At 60.1% G+C, this 13,579-nt stretch overlaps 2 protein-coding genes across 5 annotated transcripts; one reads left to right on the forward strand and one right to left on the reverse strand.

The window, feature by feature from the left end:
- On the forward strand, positions 1–5,674 carry Perm1 (PPARGC1 and ESRR induced regulator, muscle 1). The gene is made up of 3 exons (XM_046424759.2): positions 1–3,675; positions 4,185–4,310; positions 4,595–5,674. Exons 1-3 carry the CDS (start codon positions 1,242–1,244, stop codon positions 4,705–4,707), a joined length of 2,673 nt encoding a protein of 890 aa, XP_046280715.1. The 5' UTR covers positions 1–1,241; the 3' UTR covers positions 4,708–5,674.
- On the reverse strand, positions 5,633–13,302 carry Plekhn1 (pleckstrin homology domain containing N1). Of its 4 annotated transcripts, none has more exons than XM_058572641.1 (15): positions 12,615–13,302; positions 12,425–12,524; positions 9,838–9,984; positions 9,672–9,752; positions 9,525–9,597; positions 9,248–9,375; positions 9,044–9,175; positions 8,877–8,957; positions 8,231–8,300; positions 7,942–8,090; positions 7,674–7,822; positions 7,044–7,184; positions 6,638–6,865; positions 6,356–6,404; positions 5,633–6,268 (listed from the first exon to the last, which is right to left on the reverse strand). In XM_058572641.1, exons 1-15 carry the CDS (start codon positions 12,695–12,697, stop codon positions 6,131–6,133), a joined length of 1,749 nt encoding a protein of 582 aa, XP_058428624.1. In that variant the 5' UTR covers positions 12,698–13,302; the 3' UTR covers positions 5,633–6,130. The 4 variants fall into 4 exon arrangements, with proteins under 4 accessions (XP_058428624.1, XP_046280716.1, XP_058428623.1 ...); XM_046424760.2 differs by adding an exon at positions 7,321–7,464 and having other exon boundaries at positions 5,633–6,404; positions 7,674–7,829; positions 12,615–13,295; XM_058572640.1 differs by having other exon boundaries at positions 5,633–6,404; positions 7,674–7,829; positions 12,615–13,301.
- Between the last annotated feature and the right edge of the window lie 277 nt (positions 13,303–13,579).

The raw sequence follows: 13,579 nt of genomic DNA on the forward strand, positions 1-13,579 counted from the left end.
GCAGGCAGCCTCCTGCCTGGGAACGGGAGGCCTGTGCAGGGCTGGTCACTGGTCAGCATTCTCTGGCCAGAGTCTGCTGTGACCTTGGCTGGCACCAACTCTGGGCCTGGATCTGCACCAGGACGACGTCCGTCACGTAACTGAAGGCTCCTCAAATGCCATCTATTTGTGGCCTGAGCCCTGAGTGGCACGGGTCATGTGTGCACAGGGACGAGGTATTTTGGGCAGTAGGGGTGGAGCCTGCAGGGAGAGCATAGCACCATGCTGCCCTGGAACGGGCTGTGTGAACTCCCAGTTCCACTGCCCGGCTGGCTGCCTAGACCAGGTAGGATGTGATCAGCCCCACACTCCTGTCCAAGGCTCCCATTAGCAGACAGCCCCCAGGCCAGAGAGGAGGGCTTGAGTCAGTGGGCAGAAAGCCACCGTACTCTGGTCTCCAGACAGCTTTGGCTCAGGACTGTCCCAGCCAGTGACCTCCTTCCCTCTGGGTCTGGCAGTGTCTCACCAAGAGCCTAAGGAGCAGCCCCCATGGAGGCAGAGGCTGGCTCTCACCAGCTCAGGTGAACTCAGCCAGGGGTGCAGATCCTGAGGATAACGTGAGGGGGCCATTAGGGGTCAGGGACTCAGCTCTGCTCTGTAGCATCCAGCCCAAGCTTTTCCTGCTGACCCCTGAACCAGCTCTGACCTTGGTGAGCTCAGAGGAATCTGGTCCCAGCCAAAGCTGGTGAAGGTCATTGCCCCAGGCTGGTCACCTCCTGGACACTGCAGCCTCCAGTCTATGACCTGCTGCCAACTAGAGCATGCTGGGACCGCCCAGGGCTGACCATCTCCAGGGGCCCTGATCCCTGGCGGGTTGTCCTGGTGCAGTCTGCTCTAAGGGAGCACAGGCAGCCAGGAGGTCCGAGAGGCCCAGGGCTGCTGGGGGGGGGAAGGCAAATGTCATGAAAGCTGGTTTACCGCTAGTCCAGGGTCCTGCTTGATTGCAGGACGGTGGCAGTGTGTTGTGACAAAGTTACCATTTAGAGATGATTAGGAGACAAGGCAAGTGGGAGCCGAGGATTTTTTTCATTCAGAAGAAAGGGTTTTGCTTTCTTTCAGGGTGGAGATGGTGTACCAGGGAGATGGGGGCACCCCTGGGGGGGGGGTGGTAGCAGATGAGCAGGTTGGTGCCCAGAGCCTGGGCCTGTAAAGACTCCACCCGGCCCCACGCTCTGCTGCCTCTCCAGCACCTCTGTTGACCCATGATGGACAACTTCCAGTACAGCGTCCAGCTCAGTGACCGGGACTGGGCTGAGTTCTCTGCCACTGCCGATGAGTGTGGTCTCCTGCAGGCTGGCCTAGCCTCTGGAGATGAGCTCTTGTCCAGTGACATTGACCCAGGGGACAGCAGTGGCAGCAGCCCCCCTGGGCCCCCACCCCTTCTTACTGGGCAGCTTGCTCCCAGGAGGAGGGACTGTCAGAGCTGTGAAGAGGAGGACGCCGTGGCCACAGGACAGCTGGTCAGAAGGTCTCAGGGTGAGCCTGTCCTGGCTCTGGGACCTGGTCAGCAGGCAGCCGGCACGTCCGCACAGTCAGAAGCTCTTCTGTCCCTTGGCTCAGGTGCTGCCCCTCCCGGTCAGTGCTCAGTCCTCCCACGGTCAGCAGCTTCCAGAGAGGAGATGCAGAGGCTCCTGCAGAGCCCGGCCCCCAGCCCCCCTGGTGAGCCCCCTCGGAGTCCTGAGTCTCCTGGCTTCGGCCCCACCTCCCAGAAACCCCCTGACAGCCCTGGAGCCCCAGCACGGAGCCCTGGGCGCAAGAAGAGACGTACTGTGGGTGCAAAGGGGGGAGGGCGCTCAGGAGCCCCAGGCCCTGCTGTTGCCCATCTGGGCTCCCTGCTGCCCACTGAGACCAGGCCTGAGGAGGGCACTGGCCTGGCTGGGTCCAGGGGCAAGGGGTTTGTGGCTGGGGCAGCAAAGCTGACAGCAGGAGCCCAGCAGGACACACTGGAGCCAGACTCTGCAGGTGCTCCGGAGCTGAGTGTTCGTCCCCCTGAGCATGCTGCCAGTCCAGGGCCAGGCTGGGGTCTGTGTACACCTGTGCCTGTCACTGAGCAAGGTACAGACCAGATCAGAATAACTCCTAGAGCTGAGCTACACACGGTATCCATATCTGTTCAGGAAACTCATCCAAATGTCTCCCTGGCTAAGCCAGATGTGGCTCTGTCTACACCTGCCTCCAAGCCTCAAATTGACATGGGTCTGTCTATACCTGCTTGCAAGATTCAACCCAACATGAATCTGTGTATGCTTGACTCTGAGCCTCAACCTGATGTGGCTTTCTCTGCACCTGCCTCCAAACCTCAGTCTGACATGGCTTCATCTACACCTGCCTCTGAGCCTCCACCCAACGTGGGTCTGTCTATGCCTGCCTCTGAGTCTCAACCCAATGTGGCTTTGTCTGTGCCTGCCTCTAAACCTCACTCTGATGTGACTTTGTCTACACCTGCATGCAAGCCTCAACCCAACATGGCTTCATCTACATCTCCCTCTGAAAGTCTACCCAACATGGATTTGTCTACACCTGTCTCCAAACTCCAACCCGATGAGGCTTTATCTACACCTGCCTCTAAGCCTCAACCCGACACGGCCATGTCTACATCTGCCTCTGAGCCTCAGCGTGTCCAGATTGGATCTACACCTGTCTCCACACCAAGAGTGTGTGTGGACCTGCATGCAGCAGCGGTGGATTCCTCTACTCTTGTCTCTGTGGCCCTGCCGTGCACAGCTCTGCCGCACTCTGTTTCCAAGGCTGAGTCTGAAGCACCTGTATCCACACCTGCCCCCAGAGCCAGTGCTGCTGAGCCCTCCTGGGCCCCTGTCCCCCAAGCAGGGTCTGACACTGTGGGGACAGAGGTGATTGTTCCTCCTGGGGGACCCCAAGAGAAGCCCAGAGAGCAGCCCTCTGAAGGGACCCCAGGACCCCCTGAGGGCGAGCCCCTGCAGGGCCCCATGCAGGCTCCCAAGAGGAAGAAGGTACGATTTTCTACGGCAGTGCCCAGACTGGAGGAGAAGCCAAGGTCAGCAGGGGCCGAGGGCCCACCCTCACCAGTCACACCCCGGCCCTCAGCCCTCAGAATGGCAATGGGGGGCCATGAGGGGTCTGCAGCCTGGAACGCTGTGGCAGTCGGGCCCCGGCCCCCCCAGCCGCGGATCCTCAAGCACCTGCCGCCCCCTGCCCCTTCTGCCTCAGTGAGGCCTGGGCTGGGCAGCAGCTTTGCAGTGACCCTCCCCGAGGCCTATGAGTTCTTCTTCTGTGACACCATTGAGGAGGAGGACGAAAGTGTGGCAGAGGAGGGAGCCAGCCAGGCCGTAGGCGAAGTCCAGTGGCCGGACACATGCGAGTTCTTCTTCCGGGATTTCCAGGGCCAGATGCCCCAGCATCAGGGGTGCTGTTCCCCAGCTGCAGCCCCGCCCCCGAGGGTCGAGGCTGTGCCAGTGGCACCCCCTGGTGACCTGGTGCCCATTTCTATCCCTGAGGCCTACGAACACTTCCTTGAGGAGGATGGGTTTGGGGGTGTGCTGCCATCCCTTCTCCAGCTGCGGGCCTCAGAGCACCCCAGGGAAGCGGGACCCAGGATCTCGCCTGAGCCCAGCCCAGCCACAGTGGAACAACTCAGCCTGGCAGTCAGGCGGGCAGGTACGTTCTGCTTAGGCCCTAAGTCCATCCAGGTCTGGGAACACACTGTCCAGGGAGCCCAGCCAGAAGGGCTATGGGGGTGGGGATGGAGCATGATCTTGGGTCATCAGCCTCTGGGTGGGGGGGCCTTGGGAACCTGTTGGGAGGTAAGGGCAAGCTCCAGGAATCCCAGGACATAGTCCACATGGGGCGGCTGAGGCCAGGCACCATGGCCATTCAGGGGTTTGACCAGAGTCCAGGCCCAAATGCCGGGAAAGCCCGTCTCTAAATCGCCTCTAGCAGGATAGGTGCTGGGGGTGCTCTTACTTGGGCCTTGGTGAGGCAGGTGATGGCAGCTCAGGTGATTCTTAGGACTGGTGGGTCTAGGGTACACATGTCCCAGGGTGGACATGTCCTGGCAGGCGTGCCCAGGGCAGATGTGTTCAGGGCACATGTGTCAGGGTGGACGTGTCCTGGCAGGCGCGTCTCGGGGTGCAGCAGTCAAGCTCTGGTGTACTTCTCTCTCCTAGGGGAGCTCTGCAGTCCCCTGGCCTCCTCTCCCTTCAGTCAGAATGACATGTGTCTGGTGTTTGTGGCTTTTGCCACCTGGGCTGTGAGAACGTCAGATCTACATACCCCGGACGCTTGGAAAACAGGTGTGGGGCTCTGGGGGCAGAGGGAGCTTGTGCCTAGGAGTCAGAAGGAGGGGCTTCCTTGTTCAGCCTCACCTGGGCCCCTAGGGAGGAGGTGTGCACCCAGGGAGGAGGTGTGCGCTGGAGGCACAGGTTTCTCCCCAACTCTGCTTCTCCCCTGCTGACCGGCTTCCACCCCATTGCTCTGTCCCGCTGGCCTTGTCCTGCCCTCTGAGGACTGAGTCACGTGGCCAGAAGGGGATGACTGGCAGGAGCCGGCACCAGGAGACCTTGTGCTTCTCTTTCAGTCTTGCTGGCCAACATTGGCACCATCTCTGCCATCCGCTACTTCCGCAGGCGTGTGAGGCGAGGGCGCAGTCCCAGCCGCAGCTGTAGCCGCAGCCCAAGTCCCACCTCCTAGCAGCCAGACCTGGACCACGAAGACGCAGGACAGGAGACAAGCATGGTGCCAGGAGGTGCTGCCCTCCTCCTTGCCCTCTGACCCCTGTCTTCCAGGGCGTCCAGGAGGGAGCCAGTGTCTGTGGGGCTGGCTCCCTTGGACTCCACCTGAGGCCCAGCCAGGGGCTGAGGCCGCTCCCCTCCCCTTGGAGGAAGGAAATTTGGAAATCTGGGTGGGTAGGGACTGAGCAGGGAACTAGTTAATAGGGTATTGAATTAGCAAATGAAAAGCACAGAGCATCCAGTTAAATTTGAATTTCAGACCTGCAATATTTGGGATAAATCTACACTAAGAAATTATTGTTGATGATCTGAAATCTAACTTAACTGGGCATTGTGTTTCATCTGGTTATAGGTTGGGGGGAAGTGGCAGGAGAAGATACTGGAATTAGGAGTGGCAGAGAGGGGCAAGGCAGTGCTGGGTTTGGGTGGGGTCAGGACAGGGATGCTAGGGGCCATAGGAGCTAGGGGCATGTTCTGGGGCATCTGCCCTGCTCACAAGAGCCTCTTGAACCCTGAGCCCCAAAGGACGTGGTCAAGGTAGTGGTGGTGGGTAGACCTGGGCAGATACCCAGACACCTCCAGTGGTTGCTGCAGCCCCTGTGGTGGGGAGTCTATGGGGCAGGACCTTGGCTCCTCTGAGGAGACCTGGATGAGGATTCAGGCAGAACCTGGTGGCCTCACCCATGAGGACTTGGCTTGGACTTGTCCCTGCTCCCATGGGTCAGCTGCTGTGGAGGTCAAGGCTGGGAGAGTCAGAGATGGGGTGGGAAGGTGAGTGGGGCCGGAGGTGGCAGAGCAGTGGCAGGGGGTCTGCCCAGGGCAGTGTGCACAGGGTCTTCAGGATGCTGGGAGATTCCTGGTTCCTTGGTGGAGGACACAGGTAGACAGCACCAATAAAATCTCCTCTCTCTTCCTTGTTTATGGCATCAGTGTCTGACTAGCCCCATCCATACACCCAAGCACTGACCCCCACCCCTGCCCACTTTGAGGGACACCTTCATGCCTCTGCCTGTGCTGGTTCACACCTTGAGACCTAGGAACCTCATGCTCCAACCTCACACACTCAGACTCTGCCAACCTGACTTAGCCCTCTGTCCTGCACATCCATGTGGCCCCCAACTTCCAGGTTAAGTTCCCTCCCTGAGGGCAGAGCTGCAGATGGCATCTGCAGATGTTCAGCACCTCCCTGAAGACCCTTGCTGGGTTGTGGTCAGCCACACAGCCAGGGTGTCCCCAGGGATGAGGCACCTATTCTTAGCTATTCCAGCTGCTACCCATCTGCCCTCAGGTCCTGGACACTCCTTGGACTTGCTGGGGTCAGACCCACGCTGGGGATTTGACATGGGTCAAAAGATTAGGTGACTGCAGATCCCTCTCCAGGGTCAGAACTGGACAAATGTGGTTCTGACAAGTAGCCCTGGCCAGGGGCCATCAGATCCACTGGATGAGCCCCCCCTCTGCCTCCAGCCTTCTGAGCCGTGGCCATTTCTGGTGGGAGGAAGATGAAGTCTTGTCACCATCTGGTAGGGAGGGCAGAGACCCATCAGCCTGCAGGAAGCTACATCCTGGTTCGTACTTACCCCCAGGGAGGCAGGAACCCCACTCACCTGAGGGAGGTGGCAGAGGGCTAGGTGACACTTCCCTGGCAGGGGAGACCTGGGAACCCCAAACCACAAGTCTGAGAGCAGGGCAGATCCCCGGGAAGGGAGCCTAAAGATCAGCCTAGAACCTGCCACGACCCTGCCATCATTGTCTCCCGGTCCTGCTGGCCCCACATTCTCCTATTTCTCTCTCTCCTGCTCCCTCGAAGTTCTAGGTCTGCCCAGCACCCTTGGGCCCAGGGACCGGGCCTCCTCACTCCTCCTCCCACAGTGGGGGCTGCTACTCACAAGCTGAGGGGAATCCGGGGGCTGTGGACCCCGGTCCTTGATGGAACCCCGGTGTCTCCGAGAAGCTCGGGACTGCAGGGCTCCTTTCTTGGAGACCAAATGGGGAGCTGGGGGGCCAGGAGAGCTGGAGAGTCCAGAGCAGGGATCAGAGACAGGCACAGACACAGGGACCAAGGGGAATGGGCTGGAAGGCTCTGGTCCAGGTGAGCTTCGTACTGCACTGAGGAACTGCCAGGAGAATGTGGGTAACGTGAGGCCCTGGGTGAGGGCCACCAGGGAGCACAGGGATTCCTGCCCCAGGCACCCCCCTGAGCCTCCCATCATAGCCTGAGCAGACCTCAGGTTTTGGCATCTCCCTGACTACAGGCTGTGGCACATTCAGCCCTGTCACCAGCAGGCAACTGACCTCATCCAGGCCCCTGATGCCTGCGATCCTGCGATGGGAAGTGGCAGGTGGGGTGTAGGGATCAGCATACAGCGGGGAGTGTGGTGCCTCCGGGGGCTGCTCTGGGGCCTCTGGGCCACACCCCAGGCCCAGCCTGCCCACCTGAACGAAGGTGTGGAAGAGACAGTCCTTGAGTTAGAAGTAGCAGAACCTCTATCTGCATGCAAGGCCTTGGGAGCTGCAGGCCCGGCCAGGGAGGCAGGGCAGGAGGGAAAGCCACCCCGCAGGGCTGGGCCACCTTGGTCAGGTCCAGATGCATGTGTGGTGGTACGGCAGGACCAGGCAGCTCCCCTCGGACCTGGCCCCTGGACCGGCTGCTGTGCCTCAGATCTGCTCTCCGTGGGCCGATGCTGGCCCAGTCAGATTCAGAATCGGGCTGGCCCTGTGGGGGACCAAAACCTTCCAGAAAGTTCTCTTGGCCCTTCCCACTCAATTCTCTGAGGCCCCATGGCACTCCCTCCAGTCTAAGTCCCCCCAACCCAGGAACCAGGGTCCAGGCTCAGGTTGACGAGGCGTGGGAACCAGTCTCCCAGGCACACAGAAGCCTCCTGCCTCCTACCCTCTTCCTCAGCCATTCCCCCAGGTACTCACAGGTGCAGGCTGGGCAGGAGCAGGGCAGCCTGCAAGGGACAGCACTGAGGACTCAGGGAGGGAGTGGCTGGTGCGGTTGGAGGGGGGCGCTGGGCACCCTGAATCCCAGCTGGTCCGTCCATCAGAGGAAAGTGAGCCTCGGACACCACCTGTGACCTGGGCAGTCAGGGGATGAGCTGGGTGGCCAATCCCTCTCCCCACCCACCCATGTCTGGACCCACCCCTCTATCCCCAGGGCCTGAGCCAAGGTACTTCTGCTGCCCCTCACCTGTGTGGGCCCCTGCAGGCCTGGGAAGCTCTCAGGGTTGAGCAGCAGGGGGTCCCCATCCTGTCTGGAAATCGTCTGGAGGCAGAGCAGCCAGTGGCGGTGATCTTCATGACTGGCACACACCACCCGGATGGTATGGATGAGTCGGCCTGTACACAGACTCCATGAGGTGGGGCCTGGCAGCACAGGTGTACCCCACAGAGTCCCCATCAAGAGCTGGGCTGTCCACCAGGCTCACTCCCGTTCCCCCTGGCCCCAAGGCAGGGGCAGAGTCTTGGTCAGAACGGACCTGAGATCAGGAATGAGCGGGTCTGCTTCTCTTCCAGGTTGATGTGGATGGCAGTGAGCGGCAGCTCCCCCTGTGGGCAGTGAGTGAGGCCTATGCCTTCCTGGGAGCAGCTCCAGCCCCTGCCTGGCCCCATCCCCCAGTCTTCCAGAGCTGGGCTGGGCACCCAGACAGTCCAGCACCAAGGCCAGTTCCCTGAGGAAGTAGGGCAGCTAAAGTCTCTCCTGGGGACATCATCACCCAGGTCTGCTCACCAACTCACATAGCAGATGGGGACTGACCCCCAGGCAGGGAAGCCCCTGCGTGTCTCCTAAGTATACACCAGTGACATGCTCACTGGCATGTATGCACACGCCCATCAGGCAGCAGGAGCACATACCAATGACTCCCAGGAGTGGTCCCACCTCATGCCACCTGCCCAAGGGCGATGATCTGGCTGGTGGCTGAGGGCCCTTCAGGATGAGGAAGGTGCTCCAGGGAGGAACTCTTTCACCTCAGAGCTGAGATCAGACTGACCAGGCAGTGAGCCAGATGGGTGGAGCCCTGTGCTCTGTCCCAACAGGCCTTGATATACAGGTTCTCCCCGAGTTGCCGCCCCCACTCCACACAGCATGCCTCCCTGGGCAGGTCCACCCTGGGGAGGGCCCACCTTAAAGGCAATCCCATCTGGTTCCTCAGAGAAGATGGCCAGGGATGTTGGGTACAGGACCAGGAGCCGATCCCACTGCTCCTGCAAGGGGTCAAAAGACAGCATGGGTAGGGCTGGGCACCAGGGGCTGCCCCACCTCCCCTATCCCCTCCCCACATCCCCTCCACCTGTGAAGGCAGGTGCTGCAGCTTGACCCTTGAGGCACAGATGGCACTGCCCACAGATTCACGCCCAGATGCCCTCCGCAGCCAGGTCAGACGGCGCTGCAGGGACCAGGGGAGCTCATCCCCTGAGGGGCCCTGTGGAGGAGGCCATCAGGGTAGGCTGGCAGGGAAAGAGGCGGGAGGGGCTTGCAGGTTCCTGACACTGACCTGCGGGGGCACAGAGTGGCAGCGCCGCAGTCCCCCGACAAGGGCCATCTGCTTTTCCAAGTGGTAGAGCCAGCAGCGGAGCTCATCTTCACTGGGGCAGAGAACGAGGAGTGGGGCGGGCAGTGGGCCTGGGGGTGGAGGAGCAGTGTGGGCTGAGGTGGGCCAAGCTTGGAGCCCCAGAGTCCAAGCACAGGCCCCTCTCCAAGGGATCTGTGCAGATGGATCCATGGCCCTGGCTGGGAGGCACGCTTCTAGGAGGCCAGTGTCCTCCACATACCTGTGATCTGGAAGCCATGCTCTCCAGTCTCCTCGAGGGGGCAGATGCTCAACTCCACCAGCGGCAACAGCCCCTGCCAGAGAACAGGTAGTAGCAGCTGCAGGAACTCTCAGGGGCCTTTCCCCCACCCTTGCCCAGGCCCCTTACCTGGAATGTGAGTCCTGCAGAACTGTGAGCCTGGAAGTAGAGGTGGGAAGGGAACAGCTCCAGGTAGCAGTCACTGGTATCCTGGGGAGAGCAGATGCCCATCTGAGGGACTGGGGCAGACAGGATGGTGGGGTATGGGTCCCTGAGCATGCCCCCCAGCCCCCACCTGGCTGTGCTGGAACCGCAGCTGGACCTTGGCATAGTGTACCACCTTGCCCAGGTTCCTCACGGGCACCTTCCGCCGCCCCTTCTTGAACACACTCAGGATGGGCTGCTCCAAGTTCTCCGGCTGATTCTCCAGGCCTGGAAAGTCCTAGGGGAGTAGGGCTTGGGGAGTGGCCAGATAGGGCCAGCAACCCCAACCCATTACTCAGCCACCCATATAGGCCTGACCTGTCCATGCCAGGCCACACAACACACATAGGCAGATGCACACAGCCTGAATACATGGAATGGTGGCAGAATACACAACATGTACACAACACAGCTCCCCAGTCCATGCTACCTGGTCTAGCAGTGACAGAGAAGTTGGGACTCGGTGGAGTCAACCCTGATCTTCACCACCTCCTGGTTCTGCAGCTCTGTTTTGTTTGTTCAATCTCCCCAGACTTTTCAAAGGAGTTTTTTGGGTGTCTGGGTGAGATAGTGCATAAAACCCTGCCTTTTACCAATAAACTGGTAAATGTTTAATACCTGATTCTATATGCAAAAACAGACAAAAAAAAAAAAAAAAAAAAGCAAAAGCCCAAGCCCTGCTCTGTCATAGCCACCAATTTCCTTGGTGTAAATATCCCCACTGCAGCCTGCTTGGATACCAACATGAGTTCTGGGTGCTCAAGTGCTCTAGCATACTGAGCGTGGGCCTCAGTCTCTCACACAAAAACGGCAATGACTAAGGGTTCTCTGCGACCTGCCCCTCCACTCTTCCTCCCTCTCTTTCTCTCAAATCAGGCACATGTCTGAATCGGGCTGTTCCCTTGGCTGGGGCCACTCAGCACTGACTCTCCACGTCACAACCTTCAGGCCTTTGCTCAGCTCTTACCTTCTCCCTGGCTGCACACTCTTCTAAAATTCCAGCCTTTCCTGTTCTAGTTAGCTGCCTGACCACAGTTGACTTACTCTATTTCTACTTAGTCCTCCTGTCTATCTGCCACTGCTGAGTCTCCAGGGCCTGGAACGTGCTGGGGGGGGGGGTCAATGCATTACGCTGAAGGGAAGGAAGAAGGGCCAATGTCTACACAGCACTTAGGTAGTCCTGGCAGGGAGTTCGTTCTCTACGAATGGGGGCTTTGATATCAGAGCCAGGGTCAGATAGGAGTCAGGTGCTAAGGGCCTGGAGAGGACTGTGACCTACTAGCCTAGGGGCAAATTCTGTTGGGGGTCACATTTGGGTCACCTGCAGGGCTGCTGTGTCCTGGCCAAGCCAAGCTGCCCCTTGGGCAAGCCTAGGAATGTGAACAGACAGATCACAGTTCCCCCGGCTTCTCTGCCTCTGGGTGGGGCCTTCTGCACCCACACCCAGTGTGGGAAATGATTCCAGATGACACTCTCGAAAAAATAGGCCATGAATCCGTAAGGGCTAGGCCACTGGTCCTGTGGCCTAGGTCAGCCTTGGGGCCCGGGAAGGACAGCTAGGAACTGCAGTAGGGATGGAAGCCTGGCCAGGGCCCTCCCTGGCCCCTATCTCCCAAGGCTCAAGGGGTCTTGACCCTTTTCCAAGGGAGGACCACTAGGGACACCATGCCTCATGGGACTCCCTCCAGGGTCACACTGCCTATCCTGGGCTGAACAGAGAGAGTCAGGGTCTGAGATGTAGCCCCTTCTCTGAGGCAGCATAGTTTCTGAAGCCAGCAGCTGACCTCAAGAGCCCTGAGACCTTAGACAGGGGACAGGGGAGGACACGGGGTCCCAGCCTGGTGGGACAGTGAGAAAGGTAGGCTCTGGGAGCCCATGCCAGCTGCTTCAGTCCTGGCCCAGAGTCCGCGCCCCCACTTCCAGCAGAAGATCCGCGGGCGTGGTCCCACAGGAGGGAGCTTCAGTCTAGGTTCTGCCCCAACCAGTGCCAGCTGTTGGGGAAAGAGGCTAGGGCTCCTCTACTCAGCCAGTCCACCGTCCCACAGGGCACCCTCAGTTCCTTCAGGAGAAATAGCCTAACAAGTGCTTCGTGGTCACTTCCTTTCCGTGCTGGGGCAGGAGGCACCAGCATAGGTAGGATTGCAGTGGGCAGTGGATATCTGGGAGCACTTTCCTGCGAGACCCTGAAGGAGAAACTAAGGCCTGCAGTAGGTGACCAGCTGGCTCTCTGTCGCCTGAAACCCTTTACTTTCTCAAGCGACAGCACCCAAAGAACTGCAGCATAGATGCAACCGGTGAGCTGGAGATCTAAGCTGGCGCCGCCTACCCCTGAGAAGCTTCAGAGGCCCCGCCCAAGGGCCAGGCGCACGGCTCACCACTGACTCAGTCCCAGTCTGGGTTTCGTTCTGGGCCAGACTTTCGGCGGATGAGCTTCCCAGGGCGGGGCAGTGTCCACTTCCTCACCTCCCTTTGGATCTAAATCCCCTGAGCTGACTGGGATGACCCTTAGCTGTGCAAAACTGCGACGCACACGCTGGCGTACGACACAGAAGAGAGCGCAGAGCTGCACTCAGACCCCAGGCCTGGCGACAGATGGGGGCCTCGCCACACCGGCCGGGCGCTCAATGCCTCAACACCGCGGGCAGCTGCCGCTCCGGCGGGACACGCCCTCGGCTCACCGTCCCAGGGATGTAGTAGAAGATCTTGTCTGCCGCGGCGTCCCCGTCGGGGCCAGCCTCGGAGCCGAACAGGCCCGCCAGCTTCCTCGAGGTGTCCTCTCTGGGGACAAGTGAAAGGGGGTTTGGGGCTCGGCCTTCGGTCGGGTCGAGGGAGACCGTGTTCCCGGGTGGCTGAGGCCGCCCCTCTCACCTATTTCCCTTCAGCGAGGGTTTCCTGGAGAAGGAGGCCCGCAGCCTCCTGGGGGTCTGAGGGACGCAGTGGCTGTTCCCCATTGGTCCGAGCGGCGGCTGGCTTGGACCGAGCCGGCAGACAGGTCTGGGTCCCTGGGTCGGGATCCTCCTGCCCCCGCCTCCCGTGAGTGGGCGGGGCTGTGGGACTGCTTCGCGCCTACTGGGGGGGGAGGAGCCTTTCTGGGAGGGGCTTGGCTCCACCTGAGCCCAGCCTCCCAAGCGACCCGGGCTGGGTTCTTCTCCACAGCTCTGGGGCAGAGGAAAAGGGCATCTCCTCAGACGGGGACAAGAGCTTCCAGCCTCCCAGGAGGATCAGTAGCGCCTGCTCTGTGGGCACCACGCCTGCCTGTGTTCAGGTTGGGGGTGACTGGGCACTAAAGCCTAGGAATCCAGTGACCTTCCCTTCTAGTTGCCCACCCCCCAACCTGAGCACATATCCGGTTTTTATGCTTATCCCAATTGGTCTGAGTCACTAGGAGCTGTCAAGAGTGTGCTCACCCTCAGCCACAGAAGCAGGAGTTTGCAACCATGGGGAAGGGGGAAGCCAGAAGCCTGGGGCCAACCCTCACTCCAAGCATAAGTCATTGTCCCCAAGACTTAACTAAATGCAAGAAGGTCACACATTTCCCAGGTGCCCAGACAGTAATGGCAGCGTGGAGGGCCTTATCCTCCACAAGTGATCACAACCCCCAAACCTGGAATGTCACGGGGAATTCTCAGGACCAGGTTAGTAGCCCACCTCCCCTACCTCCCCCTGCAAAAGTGCCACCTTGCCGTCCCCAGGCACTAATGCTCCCTTTCAGCCATGCTGCACACTTGTCCACAGAACCTCACACTGGAGCCCAGACAGGACCCCAGGCTGTGCTGCACCTCCACAAGGCAGAAGAGCTAAAAGGGGCCAGAGATGGACGCTTAGTCTCTGGC

This window comes from Marmota monax, unplaced genomic scaffold, assembly GCF_021218885.2.
Source record: "Marmota monax isolate L192 unplaced genomic scaffold, Marmota_monax_Labrador192_F-V1.1 WCK01_AAM20220418_F8-fsc00080, whole genome shotgun sequence".
Lineage (NCBI taxonomy): Eukaryota > Metazoa > Chordata > Mammalia > Rodentia > Sciuridae > Marmota > Marmota monax.